The sequence below is a fragment of the Salvelinus alpinus genome, chromosome 8 (assembly GCF_045679555.1).
Source record: "Salvelinus alpinus chromosome 8, SLU_Salpinus.1, whole genome shotgun sequence".
Classification (NCBI taxonomy): domain Eukaryota; kingdom Metazoa; phylum Chordata; class Actinopteri; order Salmoniformes; family Salmonidae; genus Salvelinus; species Salvelinus alpinus.
The window spans coordinates 61010698-61025638 of NC_092093.1; the positions used below are offsets into that span (position 1 = coordinate 61010698).

General features: G+C 40.5%; 1 protein-coding gene across 9 annotated transcripts in view; it reads right to left on the reverse strand.

The window, feature by feature from the left end:
• Positions 1–14941, reverse strand: part of LOC139583389 (histone-lysine N-methyltransferase 2C-like) — a 225415-nt gene that overhangs the window by 115373 nt on the left and 95101 nt on the right. For all 9 annotated transcript variants that reach the window (XM_071414413.1, XM_071414415.1, XM_071414419.1 and 6 more), the window contains 2 exons: positions 7526–7688; positions 1898–2069 (listed from right to left, as the gene is read on the reverse strand). In XM_071414413.1, the coding sequence (XP_071270514.1) occupies positions 1898–2069; positions 7526–7688 (335 nt within the window). The remainder of the gene's footprint in view (positions 1–1897; positions 2070–7525; positions 7689–14941) is intronic.

A 14941-nucleotide genomic window follows, 5' to 3' on the forward strand; every position in this document is an offset into this window, starting at 1 on the left:
GGAATAATGGTCTGGGGCTGTTTTTCATGGTTCGGGCTTAACGCTACAGCAATGCCTAGTTAAATAAAAGTTTACATTCAAAATATATATTATATATATACACACATACACACACAGACACTACCGTTCAAAAGTTTGGGGTCACTAAAAAAAGAAAAAGGAAATTTCTAAAAGGACATTGGTCCGTTAAAATAACATCAAATTGGTCAGAAACACAGTGTAGACATTGTTAATGTTGTAAATTATTATTGTAGCTGGAAACGGCTGATTTTTTATGGAATGTCTAGGCCCATTATCAGCAGCCATCACTCATGTGTTCCAAAGGCACGTTGTGTTAACTCATCCAAGTTAATAATTGTAAAAGGCTAATTGATCATTAGAAAACCCTTTTGCAATTGTTAGCACAGCTGAAAACTGATGTCCTGATTAAAGAAGCAATACAACTGGCCTTCTTTAGACTAGTTGAGTATCAGCATTTGTGGGTTCGATTACAGGGTAAAAATGGCCAGAAACAAAGAACTATTCTTCTGAAACTCGTCAGTCTATTCTTGTTCTGAGAATTGAAGGCTATTCCATGCGAGAAATTACCAAGAAACTGAAGATCTCGTACAACGCTGTGAGCTACTCCCTTCACAGAACAGCGCAGGAGGCCCCGGTGCACAACTGCGCAAGAGGACAAGTACATTAGTGTCTCTAGTTTGAGAAACAGACGCCCCACAAGTCCTCAACTAGCAGCTTCATTAAATAGTACCCGCAAAACACCAGTCTCAAAGTCAACAGTGAAGAGGCGACTCCGGGATGCTGACCTTCTAGGCAGAGTTCCTCTGTCCAGTGTCTGTGTTCTTTTGCCCATTTGAATATTTTATTTTTATTGGCCAGTCTGAGATGAGGCTTTTTCTTTGCAACTAATCAATTTGATGTTTGATATATACAGGGGGTACTGGTACCGAGTCGATGTGCGGTGGTACAGGTTAGTCGAGGTAATTGAGGACGGAACAGTACAAAAAAATAAATAGTGGTTCTGTTCAGAACGAAACGATTGGAAAATTATTTTGGTTCCAAAACTAGCCTGCTAGCCATTACCCTGTCAAACCCTGGTTGTACGACACTACTTAAGGTCTCGGGGTGGGTGACCACACCACACGATGGCTACTAGCAAACACCGCCACTAGCACACACAGCCACACACAGCCAACTAGCACACCCAGCCAACTCGCAAACACAGCCACTAGCACACACAGCCACACACAGCCAACTAGCACACACCGCCAACTAGCACACACAGCCACTAGCACACACAGCCAACTAGCACACACAGCCAACTAGCACACACAGCCAACTAGCAAACACAGCCAACTAGCGCACACAGCCAACTAGCAAACACAGCCAACTAGCAAACACAGCCAACTAGCGCACACCGCCAACTAGCGCACACCGCCACTAGCGCACACCGCCAACTAGCGCACCCAGCCAACTAGCGCACCCAGCCAACTAGCGCACCCAGCCAACTAGCACACAACGCCAACTAGCAAACACAGCCACTAGCACACACAGCCCACTAGCACACACAGCCCACTAGCACACACAGACAACTAGCACACACAGACAACTAGCACACACAGACAACTAGCACACACAGCCACTAGCACACACAGCCACTAGCACACACAGCCAACTAGCACACACAGCCAACTAGCACAATGGCTACTAGCACAATGGCTACTAGCACAATGGCTACTAGCGAACACAGCCAACTAGCACAATGGCTACTAGCAAACACAGCCAACTAGTAAAACGGCTACTAATGCATACAGCTAATTAACACAGTGGCTACTAGTGCATACAGTTAATTAACAAGCTCACATCTGGTAAGATATGCTACAGAGTCGACCCTTACCTGCAGGTCAAACAGACTTTGCACTCGGGGCACTGCCAGCCGGCCCTCTTCAGGGGGGTAACACCCACGTCCAAACACGCCCCGTGGTAGTGCTGCCCACACGTGGTACAGAAGAGCTGGTCCTGCAGGTCCCCAGCACTGTCACACAACAAGCACTTCACCTCCTCTTTAGCTGTGGGTGAGGAGAAAAAAAAACACAAAAAAAGGGACAGTTTAGGAAGGGGACATAATATTAAAGGGACAGTTCAGGAAAGGGACATAATATTAAAGGGACAGTTCAGGGAAGGGACATAATATTAAAGGGACAGTTTAGGAAGGGGATATAATATTAAAGGGACAGTTTAGGAAAGGGACATAATATTAAAGGGACAGTTCAGGGAGGCACTATATTAAAAAGGGACATTTCTAAACCGTTCAACGTAATATGAAAGGGACAGTTCAGGGAGGCACTATATTAAAAAGGGACAGTTCAGGGAGGCACTATATTAAAAAGGGACAGTTCAGGGAGGCACTATATTAAAAAGGGGACATTTCTAAATCGTTCAACGTAATATTAAAGGAACAGTTCAGGGAGGCACTATATTAAAAAGGGGACATTTCTAAATCGTTCAACGTAATATTAAAGGAACAGTTCAGGGAGGCACTATATTAAAAAGGGACATTTCTAAACCGTTCAACGTAATATTAAAGGGACAGTTCAGGGAGGCACTATATTAAAAAGGGACATTTCTAAACCGTTCAACGTAATATTAAAGGGACAGTTCAGGGAGGCACTATATTAAAAAGGGACATTTCTAAACCGTTCAACGTAATATTAAAGGGACAGTTCAGGGAGGCACTATGTTAAAAAGGGAGATTTTTTAACCGTTCAACGTAATATTAAAGGGACAGTTCAGGGAGGCACTATATTAAAAAGGGACATTTCTAAACCGTTCAACGTAATATTAAAGGGACAGTTCAGGGAGGCACTATATTAAAAAGGGACATTTCTAAACCGTTCAACGTAATATTAAAGGGACAGTTCAGGGAGGCACTATATTAAAAAGGGACATTTCTAAACCGTTCAACGTAATATTAAAGGGACAGTTCAAGGAGGCACTATATTAAAAAGGGACATTTCTAAACCGTTCAACGTAATATTAAAGGGACAGTTCAGGGAGGCACTATATTAAAAAGGGACATTTCTAAACCGTTCAACGTAATATTAAAGGGACAGTTCAGGGAGGCACTATATTAAAAAGGGACATTTCTAAACCGTTCAACGTAATATTAAAGGGACAGTTCAGGGAGGCACTATATTAAAAAGGGACATTTCTAAATCGTTCAACGTAATATTAAAGGGACAGTTCAGGGAGGCACTATATTAAAAAGGGACATTTCTAAACCGTTCAACGTAATATTAAAGGGACAGTTCAGGGAGGCACTATATTAAAAAGGGACATTTCCAAACCGTTCAACGTAATATTAAAGGGACAGTTCAGGGAGGCACTATATTAAAAAGGGACATTTCTAAACCGTTCAACGTAATATTAAAGGGACAGTTCAGGGAGGCACTATATTAAAAAGGGACATTTCTAAACCGTTCAACGTAATATTAAAGGGACAGTTCAGGGAGGCACTATATTAAAAAGGGACATTTCTAAACCGTTCAACGTAATATTAAAGGGACAGTTCAGGGAGGCACTATATTAAAAAGGGATTTTCTAAACCGTTCAACGTAATATTAAAGGGACAGTTCAGGGAGGCACTATATTAAAAAGGGACATTTATAAACCGTTCAACGTAATATTAAAGGGACAGTTCAGGGAGGCACTATATTAAAAAGGGACAGTTCAGGGAGGCACTATATTAAAAGGGGACATTTCTAAACCGTTCAACTTAATATTAAAGGGACATTTCTAAACCGTTCAACGTAATATTAAAGGGACATTTCTAAACCGTTCAACGTAATATTAAAGGGACATTTCTAAACCGTTCAACTTAATATTAAAGGGACATTTCTAAACCGTTCAACGTAATATTAAAGGGACATTTCTAAACCGTTCAACGTAATATTAAAGGGACAGTTCAGGGAGGCACTATATTAAAAAGGGACATTTCCAAACCGTTCAACGTAATATTAAAGGGACAGTTCAGGGAGGCACTATATTAAAAAGGGACATTTCTAAACCGTTCAACGTAATATTAAAGGGACAGTTCAGGGAGGCACTATATTAAAAAGGGACATTTCTAAACCGTTCAACGTAATATTAAAGGGACAGTTCAGGGAGGCACTATATTAAAAAGGGACATTTCTAAACCGTTCAACGTAATATTAAAGGGACAGTTCAGGGAGGCACTATATTAAAAAGGGATTTTCTAAACCGTTCAACGTAATATTAAAGGGACAGTTCAGGGAGGCACTATATTAAAAAGGGACATTTATAAACCGTTCAACGTAATATTAAAGGGACAGTTCAGGGAGGCACTATATTAAAAAGGGACATTTCTAAACCGTTCAACGTAATATTAAAGGGACAGTTCAGGGAGGCACTATATTAAAAAGGGACAGTTCAGGGAGGCACTATATTAAAAGGGGACATTTCTAAACCGTTCAACTTAATATTAAAGGGACATTTCTAAATCGTTCAACGTAATATTAAAGGGACATTTCTAAACCGTTCAACGTAATATTAAAGGGACATTTCTAAACCGTTCAACGTAATATTAAAGGGACATTTCTAAATCGTTCAACGTAATATTAAAGGGACATTTCTAAACCGTTCAACGTAATATTAAAGGGACATTTCTAAACCGTTCAACGTAATATTAATAACCTCCAGCACTACCCCAAGTGGGGCTGGGCGATATATCAAATGAATTAGAATTGATCTTTTACTGCGATATTCCAAAGGACTGTATTGCAAGAAACAAAAGGGGGAGGGGTGGTTATTTTTTTATGAGCGTTTGTGTCATGTTTTCTTTTTGGTCTCGTCTGCTCCTTTTGCTGTAACTGTGCACCTTCCCATTTACACACACACACACACACACACACACCAAGCTCCTCCCCCTGCCACAACAACAAAGATGAGAGATCACTTCTTCCTCTCTGACAAGCGGTTTCAACACACTATTTGCAGAATCGGTCATATGGACACTGAAAGACATTGAGACATTATTTTACTGTAAAGTTAAACTTTCTAACAATACCTTTGTATCGACTCCTCAAATTGCTCCCAGAACAGACACTAAAACAGGAAGACCACGTACTGCTAGTAGCATTTTAGCCAAAGACTGCTAAAACTAGCGGTCTAGTCTATGTTTAATAAACGTGCTATAAGCATAAAAAACTATTATATAAGGAATTGGCAACTTGTTCTCATTGTGAGAAATAAGGCAGGTCACTTGATTTCAACATGTGAACAAAGTGGACAGGCTAGCATGCTGTTCAAACAGTTGGAGACGGACAGAAAGGTGTGTTCATAACAATTCAACTGGTCTAGCAAACAAATCCAAGTTGGCTAAACTTGAAATATAAAGATTAGCTGGCTACTCAGTAGCATGTGGCCTTGTGCTTGAGAGATTGTCGATGAGGCCTGTGTCCTTTTTCTATAATGCCTGCTACAACAAGTTAGTCAGTATTAGTTCCTGTGCATTATGCATGGTTCTGGGTAAATTTGTAACAAAAAGTGTATTTTCATAGACTTGAAAGCCAGATCAGTGATTATTATATTAGCCTAGGTATAATTCCAAAAGCCCTGAATTCATTACATTATTGCTGACTGTTTGAAATGCAGTGTATATGATCTTTAAATTGTACAAAGCCTATTTAGATAAAACATATATATATATATATATATTTTTTTTTTAATAGAGATATCTTAAATCGCCCATAAATATATATAAATATATATTTTTAGGCCATATCGCCAAGCGCTAACTTTAACGTACAGTATGTGAAAATGCTGCGTTTATGTTTTGTAGTCAAAAAGGAAGTTACGTTGTTGTTCCAATGGCATCATCTGGTGTGCATCATGTGATCTTAACCAATTAGTAGACAATGACTATTCATAATTGGTTGAAATCACGACACACATCAGATTATGCCATTGGGGGGAAAAGTATTCCGTTTTGACTACAAAACATAGAAACGTGTATACGATGATATTGGAGATGATAATATGAAGTTGAAAAAAGGTAAAGGAACATTTCACACAACAGATGGCCTGGGACGTGGACTTGTTTCAACATGGGACCACATGTGAGGTTTGAAAGCCTCTGACAAACATTTATTTTGGAGTGACCTGCCATGGACCATTAGGTTAACATTAGGCTAAAGGCTGCAAAAATGTTTCCAAACATTTCATCCAATGAGAAAGTAATATACATTTCCGTTTAACACACTGCGAAAGCATAAAAAGGGTGATTTGAGTGAATTTCATAATACACATGACCAAAAGTATGTGGACACCTGCTTTTCGAACATCTCATTCCAAAATCATGGGCATTAATATGGAGTTGGTCCCCCCTTTGCTGCTATAACAGCCTCCACTATTCTGTGAAGGCTTTCCACAAGATGTTGGCTCATTGCTGCTGGGACTTGCTTTCATTCAGCAATAAGAGCATTAGTGAGGTCGGGCACTGATGTTGGGCGACTAGGCCTGGCTCGCATTCGGCGTTCCAATTCATCTGAAAGGTCTTCGATGGGATTGAGGTCAGTGCTCTGTGCAGGCCAGTCAAGTTCTTCCACACCGATCTCGAGAAACCATTTCTGTATGGGGGCATTGTCATGATGAAACAGGAAAGGGCCTCCCCCAAACTGTTGCCACAAAGTTGGAAGCACTGAATTGTCTACAATGTCATTGTATGCTGTAGCGTTAATATTTCCCGTCACTCGAACTAAGGGGTCTAGCCCGAACCATGAAAAACAGCCCCAGACCATTATTCCTCCTCCACCAAACTTCACAGTTGGCACTATGTATTGGGGCAGGTAGCGTTCTCCTGGCATCCGCCAAACCCAGATTCGTCCGTCGGACTGCCAGATAGTGAAGCTTGATTCATCACTCCAGAGAATGCGTTTCCACTGCTCCAGTGTCCAATGGCGGCGAGCTTTACACCACTCCAGCCGACAGTTTGCATTGCGCCTGGTGATCTTAGGCTTGTGTGCATGCGGCTGCTCGGCCATGGAAACTCATTTCATGAAACTCCCTACGAACAGTTCTTGTGCTGATGTTGCTTCCAAAGGCAGTTTGGAACTCGGTAGTGAGTGTTGCAACCGAGGACAGAGGATTTTTATGCTCTACACGATTCAGCACTCGGTGGTCCCGTTCTGTGGGCTTGTGTGACCTACCACTTCGCAGCTGAGCCGTTGTTGCTCCTAGACGTTTCCACTTCAATAACAGCACTTAGCTGACCAGTGCAAATATTGCAGGGCAGAATATTTATTTTTAATACACCTGTCAGCAATGATTTGGCTGAAATAGCCAAAGCTACTAATTTGAAGGTGTGTCCACATACTTTGGTATATATATAGTGTACCTACGTGACACTCACTGACAATATAGTCTACACCAAGTCAAGGCTGTTTCACATCTGTAGTGTAATCTAGTTGTCCTCATTCTCCCAGTGGAACACAGGATCTATACTCACATGTTTGTGAGGCCAGCTGGAGGTGGTCGGGGCAGAGGAGGGTGTGTCGGCGCAGGTCCTGGAATGTTCCGGCGGCGGCAGCGCAGGGGAAATGGTACGAGCGGCAGCAGCCCTCCTCACAGCACTTGATGGATGCCCCAAGGTGCTTACAGTATGCACAGCACTGCAAAACAGAGAGAAAGCATGAGACAGCGAAAGAGAGAAAGACAATGATTAAGAAAGCTAGTTCGAATACTTAGTTTTTCCTAGTTCACTCAATAACGCCTATAAGAATACAACCTGATCATTTTCGAGAAGAAACCAGGGCTATTCAGTGATTTGAAACCTTTTGAAAAGTTACAGATTGAAATGGAACAAGTAGAGCCTGACAATTGCCTTTAAAAGTAACAGACAATCATATCGGTTCTATACAATACATTCCAAATTGGAACGTTCTGAACAGACCCATGGTTGAGCTGCTCAGGTTGTCAGGCATCGTGATTGGAGGCTGGAACCATATGCTTCATATTTACGGCCAATTAACCACTGGCTCCATATTTCAGTTTCAGCACTTACTACAAGCTTTACAAAAATGTCACACTAATTCACACGTTGACGACAATCGCTAGGTATTGACATATTTCAGTTCTAACCCCCCCCCAGCCTAAAAAGCATTGGTGCTTTTCCACATAAAATCTCATTCTTTTTTGTCAGGCCTCGCCAGTGAAATTAAGAAAATAAAAGCATATTGGATTCAAAACCCAGGTTCAAATTGAAGCCAACCTCTGTAATAGTAGAGAATTGCGATTATAGTAAAAAAACAGAGTGCCTAAATGAGGGGCTCTGGTCAAGGCAAGCGAACCTGGCTCTAGCACCTGAATATACATTGACATTTCCGTGGCCAGAGAAAGAGAGTTCTCCTTTGAATAATGAAAACTGTCAAGAGCCGAGAAAGAATGGGGCCTTGAAGTTAAAATGGTTCAAGTCAGCACTTATGTTGCTCACTCTCTCCTTCTCTTTTTTAGCTTTCTCTGCCTCTCCTTAGTTCTAGCAAACCCTTGTCGGGGGGGGGGGGGGGGTCAAATACAAAAACCTGCAAATACCTTTTAACACCAAGTGTTAGACACCAAGTGTTAGACACATGAGCCAGTGGCTTCCTGGGGGCATCATGGGAAGGAAATCCTGTGGCATGTTGTCGTATGCAGGACCATGCCCGGTTCGGGACAACACAGACAATAACTTATTACCAAAGAAATATAATTATTAGTATTATTATTCAAGTCAATGTTCTGTAATTCTATTGATATGCTTACTATACACATCAAGTCCCTTGATATGGCATAGGGAATAATGAAGGAAAAAGTGATTCCCTTCAAAATAATGACACCACCCTCTCTTCAAACCTTAATCCTCCGTTGTTTTGTTGAAAATAATCAAGCAAGACTGCTGTAATCGCATTACAGTGTGGTCCGGGGTTCTCTTACATAATCTACACTAAAGCAGAAATATTAAAACAATGTAACTGGAGTGTCTCCATCTCGCCATACTGGCTTGAGCCCACTTCTCCCACAACGCCCCAAAGAGTAATGGTTGAGGCAAAATGATAGTGGCCCACCCCTACAAACCCTCCCTCCTCTACAAATAGCCAAAATGGCTACCGTCCAAATGGAGCAAACCAGAGAGGAGAAATGCAATGGATGGATATCTGGTCCAGTGCTACTTAGAAGAGAACAACAAGTTGGACCGGCCTGGTATCATATAACCGTGGTTTCACCATTGTGCTAACCCAAACCGTACTGTGCTGGCTTGGAAATGTTCTTTTCACATTGTCCTTTCCAGGACGGTTCTGGCCACTTTGGGGGAAGCGTAACCAGGGAAGCACAGTACAGCTTGGCTCAGTAGTATGAAGAGGGTCATTATAAAATTGCTTCTTCCAGTTAATGATAAGCACGCACCCATTAAGAAACTGACCGTAAAAAAACATCTAAATCTCAGTGATTGATGAGGAATTCAAAAACTGCACAAAGGGAATGGCAAATAAGTCTGGCTGCACAGTTGATTGGCAAACATACTGTAATTGCCAATGACTTTTTCATTGGCAAGAATAGCAAACTTAGGCATGACATGCCAACAAACTCTGCACCTTCCTATCCATGCATTAATGAAAAATGATGAAAGACAAGCATTGTCATTTCTAGTGTGGAAGGGGTGTAAAAAATGATTGTTGTCTATCAATAATGACAAACCACCTGGTACTGACAACTTGGATGGAAAATGACTGAAGATGGTAGCGAACTACACTGAGTAACACCTTTATAATATTGACTTCAGAACAGCCTCAGCCTTCATTCCACTAAGCGAACATATGGAATTGTTTAAAGAGTCAAACCAAGGATCATTTAGCCATTTGATTTAGAATTTTAAGACCACTTATGGTATCCCAAAAAAATTATGTAACAAATATTTGATGAAACATTGAATATGTCATTAATGCTATTAGCCCATAGAATAACAGATTCCTAACATGGTACAGATGTTACCCTCCCAAAAATCGAAAGGAAGTTTGTTCTGATGTGTCCGTCCTATATCTGAGAGATATAAGAAAGACCAGGAAACTATATACTGTATTATTTTTGTTTTACAGGTATTGAACCCCTTATTTTCACAATCTCCAGATATACTTCCATACATTTTTTAAACTGGTACTGGGGACTTTCAGACGAGTCTCTTTTCAACTTCTCTCTCAAGGCCATTAGACTGTTAAACAACCATCACTAGCTCATTAGAGGCTGCTGCCTATAGGCATAGACTAGAAATCACTGGTCACTTTAAGGAATGGAACACTAGTCACATAATGTTTACATATCTGGCATTACTCATCTCATATGTATATACTGTATTCTATACTATTCTACGGTATCTTAGTCCATGCCGCTCTGACATCGCTCGTCCATATATGTATATTGTCTTCATTCATTACTACTTAGATGTGTGTGTATTGGGTTTATGTTGTGTAATTTGTTAAATATTACTGCACTGTCGGAGCTAGAAGCACAAGCATTTCGCTACACCCGCAATAACATCTGCTAATCACGTGTATGTGACCAATAAAATGTGATTTGAATCTTGTGGGCATCCAAGAGGAAAACAACCGACATGTACGTGAGCGTATCACCTTTCCACAGAGATGTGTAGCCCAAACTGTTCGGATGATACAGACAGAAGTTGGCAGAAGAGGCTGTTACGACATCAGATGATCCCTGTGATGCTGTTCTTTCTACAGAGGAGTCATAGTAGTTTGTAGGCCAAGCCATTCGGACGCTACAGACGTTTGTGAGAAGACTGATTTTCAGGATGTCTCATGGTCTGACGAACACTGCAGATATCTCTAGCTTAAACAGATGGATTTTGATGGGGATTTCCATATGATAATTATATTTCCGTGGGGCCACGGAAATTGTAGGAAAAGGGTTAGCCTGTCTCCTCCCCTATACTGATTGAATTTAACAAGTGACACCAATAAGGGCTCATAGACTGAATCCAGGTGAAAGCTATATTTCACAGTAAACAAACTTAACATTGACTTTAAGCATGCTTACAGGGAATCAAATCAAACTTTATTTGTCACATGCGTCGGAAAAAAAAGTGTAGACCTTACCGTGAAATGCTTACCTACAAGCCCTTAACCAACAGTGCAGTTCAAGAAGAGTTAAGAAAATATTTACCTGATAGACTAAAGTAAAAATAATAATAAAAAGTAACACAATAAGAATAACGATGCTATATACAGGTGGTACCGGTACCGAGTCAGTGTGAGGGGGTACAAGTTAGATGAGGTAATTTGTACAAGTAGGTATGGGTGAAGTAACTATGCATAGACAATAAACAACGAGTAGCAGCAGTGTACAAAAGGAAGGGGGGAGGGTCAATGAAAATAGTCCGGTGGCGAATGTATTAACTGTTCAGCAGTCTTACGGCAGAAGCTGTTGAGAAGCCTTTTGGTCCTAGACTTGGCGCTGAAAGAAATTGATAATAAAGAGGTAGTGGGAGCTGTTCTGTTAGACTTCAGTGCAAGGTTTTGACATTATCGATCATAGTCTGCTGTTGAAAACTTGTGTTATGGCTTTACATCCTTTGCCATATTGTGGATCGATAGTTACCCATCTATCAGAAAACAGAGGGTATTCTTTATTAATGGAAGCCTATCTAACACAAAGTAAACCTCAAGGTAGCTGTCTTGGCCTCTTACTTTCTCCTATTTTTACTATTGACCTACCTACCACTAACCTTGAGTAAAGCCTTTGTGTCTATGTATGCTGATGACTCAACATTAGATACCACAGCCAGTGAAATCCCTGCAAGTTAAAGAGCTGCAGTCAGTTTTAGAATGAGTGGATAGTAATAAGCTCATCTTAAATATATTTTAAAAAACATTGTATTTGGGACAAATCATTTGCTAACCCTAAACCTCATCTAAATCTTGTAATGAATAATATGGCAATTGAACAATTGGAGGAGACTAAACTGCTTGTCTAACCCTAGATTTTAAACTGACATTTCAGCTAGCGACTGGAACGAGCTGACACAAACATTCAAACTGGACAGTTTTATCTCAATCTCTTCATTCAAAGACTCAATCATGGACACTCTTACTGACAGATGTGGCTGTTTGTGTGATGTGTTGTTGTCTCCACCTTCTTGCCCTTTGTGCTGTTGTCTGTGCCCAATAAAGTTTGTACCATGTTGTTGTTATGTTGCTACCATGCTGTGTTGTCATGTGTTGCTGCCTTGCTATGTTGTCGTCTTAGTGTTGTCTCTACACTCAACACTATGTAGTGTTGTCTCTTTTCATGACGTGTGTTTTGTCCTATATTTATATTTTATTTATTTTTTATCCAAGCCTCTGTCCCCGCAGAAGGCCTTCTGGTAGGCCGTCATTGTAAATAAGAATGTGTTCTTAACTGACTAGCCTAGTTAAATAAAGGTTAAATAAAAATACAAAATGCAACAGTAGCTAAGATGGAGAAATCACAAACAAGTCCAACAGGCCCTAGTTTATCACACCTGGACTACTGGTCAGTTGTGCCACAAAGGACGCAGGCAAATTACAGTTCAACCAGAACTTAAATGTACATGGAGAGTCAATATCAATAAAACACATGTCAATCTCTCCTGACTCAAAGTAGAGGAGAGATTGACTGCATCACTACTCATCTTTGTGAGAGGCATTAACGTGTTTAAAGCACTGAACTGTCTGTTCAAACAGCGAACACACAGCGAACACTCATACCCTATAAGACATGCCACCAGGGGTCTCTTCACAGTCCAAGTCCAGAACAGACTCTGGGATAAACACAGTACTACATAGAGCAATGACTACATGGAACTCTTTCACATCAAGTAACTAAATCGAGCACGGCACAACGCGGACTGTGAAGAGGCACGCATACGCACACACAAACTGTAATAATATTGAAATATATTTTATACTGTAAATTTGTAGTAATAGAGCAATGTACATAATGCACAATGTCTAGTTTGATGTACTCTTTTATTTATGTAGGCCTTTGTTTTACTACGAGGTATTGTTTTATTCCTGTTTGGACCCAAGGAAGAGCAGCTGCTGCCTTGTCAGCAGCTAATGGGGATCCTTAATAAATACTAGTGATACAACACCATACTCAAGTACAACTTAGAAACCCATTGATTTAACATTTTAAATATCTAGCAAAATGACAACATATCCAACTACCTATGCAAATCTAATAGAATAACCTAACACACGTTGCTAGTGAGTTCACAAAAAGCTGGCCGGTGTCGTGTTGGGCCTGTCGGCAGACATATCAATGAGTCAGTCGGGCATACAGTAATCTTTCCTCTCGAAAGCTGGCACTTCAACAGGAGATGAGGCGATGGCATCTTAAAAATCAGGGCTACATTGTAAGGGTCTGAAAGATTATCCTGATGTCCTAATGCCAGGGTTTTTTCATGGCTCACTGCCAGACCCTGTCAACTCACACTGGAGGGGCAGAATACCACCGGTGGAAAGGGAGGGAGGGAACTGCCTGGGCAACCAACCCAGCCTGCCGGCCTCTTCGGCCGAAAAACAATGGTGTTTCTGTAGTGCTATTAGCACAAGCTCTCTCACACACATTGATAGGTCTACACTATGTATAGTTCGATACACACTCATCCATAAGGTACACAGTGCCTTTAGAAAGTATTCATACCCCTTGATGTTTTTCCTCTCACCCATCTACACACAATACCCCATAATGACAGAATACACAAATATTTTGAAATATTTGCTAATTTATTGACAATGAAATACAGATTCATTTACATAAATATTCACACACTTGAGTCAATACTTTGTAAAAGCACCTTTAGCAGTGATTACAGCTGTGAGTCTTTATGTAAGTCTCCAAGAGCTATGCATATCTTGATTGTACAATATTTGCCCATTATTCTTTTTAAACATCTAAAAGCTCTGTGAAGTTGATTGATGATCATTGCAAGACAGCCATTTTCAAGGGTTGGCATAGATTTTCAAGACGATTTAAGTCAAAAATGTAACTAGGCCACTAAGGAACATTGAATGTCATCTTGGTAAGCAACTCCAGCATATATTTGACCTTGTGTTTAAGTCTATGGTGCTTTTGAAAGGTGATTTTGTCTCCCAGTGTCTGTTGAAAAGCAGACGAAAGGTTTTTCTCTAGGATTTTGCCTGTGATTATAGCTTATAGATTTTTTTTCCCTAAAAAACTCCCTAGTGTTTGCCGATGACCAGCATACCCATAACATGATACAGCCACCCCCAAGCTTGAAAATATGTGGTACTGAGTGGTGCATTGTGTTTGATTTGCCCCGAACATAATGATTTGTATTCAGTACAAAAATATAATTTCTTTGCCACATTTTTTGCAGTGTTACTTTAGTGCCTTGTTGCAAACAGGGTGCATATTTTGGAATATTTGTATTCTGTACATGGTTCTTTCTTTTGACTGTCATTTAGGTTAGTATTGTGGAGTAACTACAATGTTATTCATCTATCCTCAGTTCTCACATCACAACCATTAAATGCTAATTATTTTCAAAATCACCATTGGCCTCATGGTGAAATACCTGAGCAAATTCCTTCCTCTTCGGCAAATCATTTAGGAAGGATGCCTGTAGTGACTGGATGTATTGATACACCAGACAAAGTCTAATTTATAACTTCACCATGCTCAAAGGGATATACAGTGTCTGCTTTTTCAAATGTTTACATATTTACCAATCTGTGCCCTTCTCTGCAAGGCATTGAAATACCTCCCTGGTCTTTGTGGTTGAATCTGTGCATGAAAATCACTACTCGATTGAGGGATCTTACAGATAATTGTATGTGTGGGGTACAGAGCTGGGGTAGTCATTCAAAAATCATGTCAACCACTATTA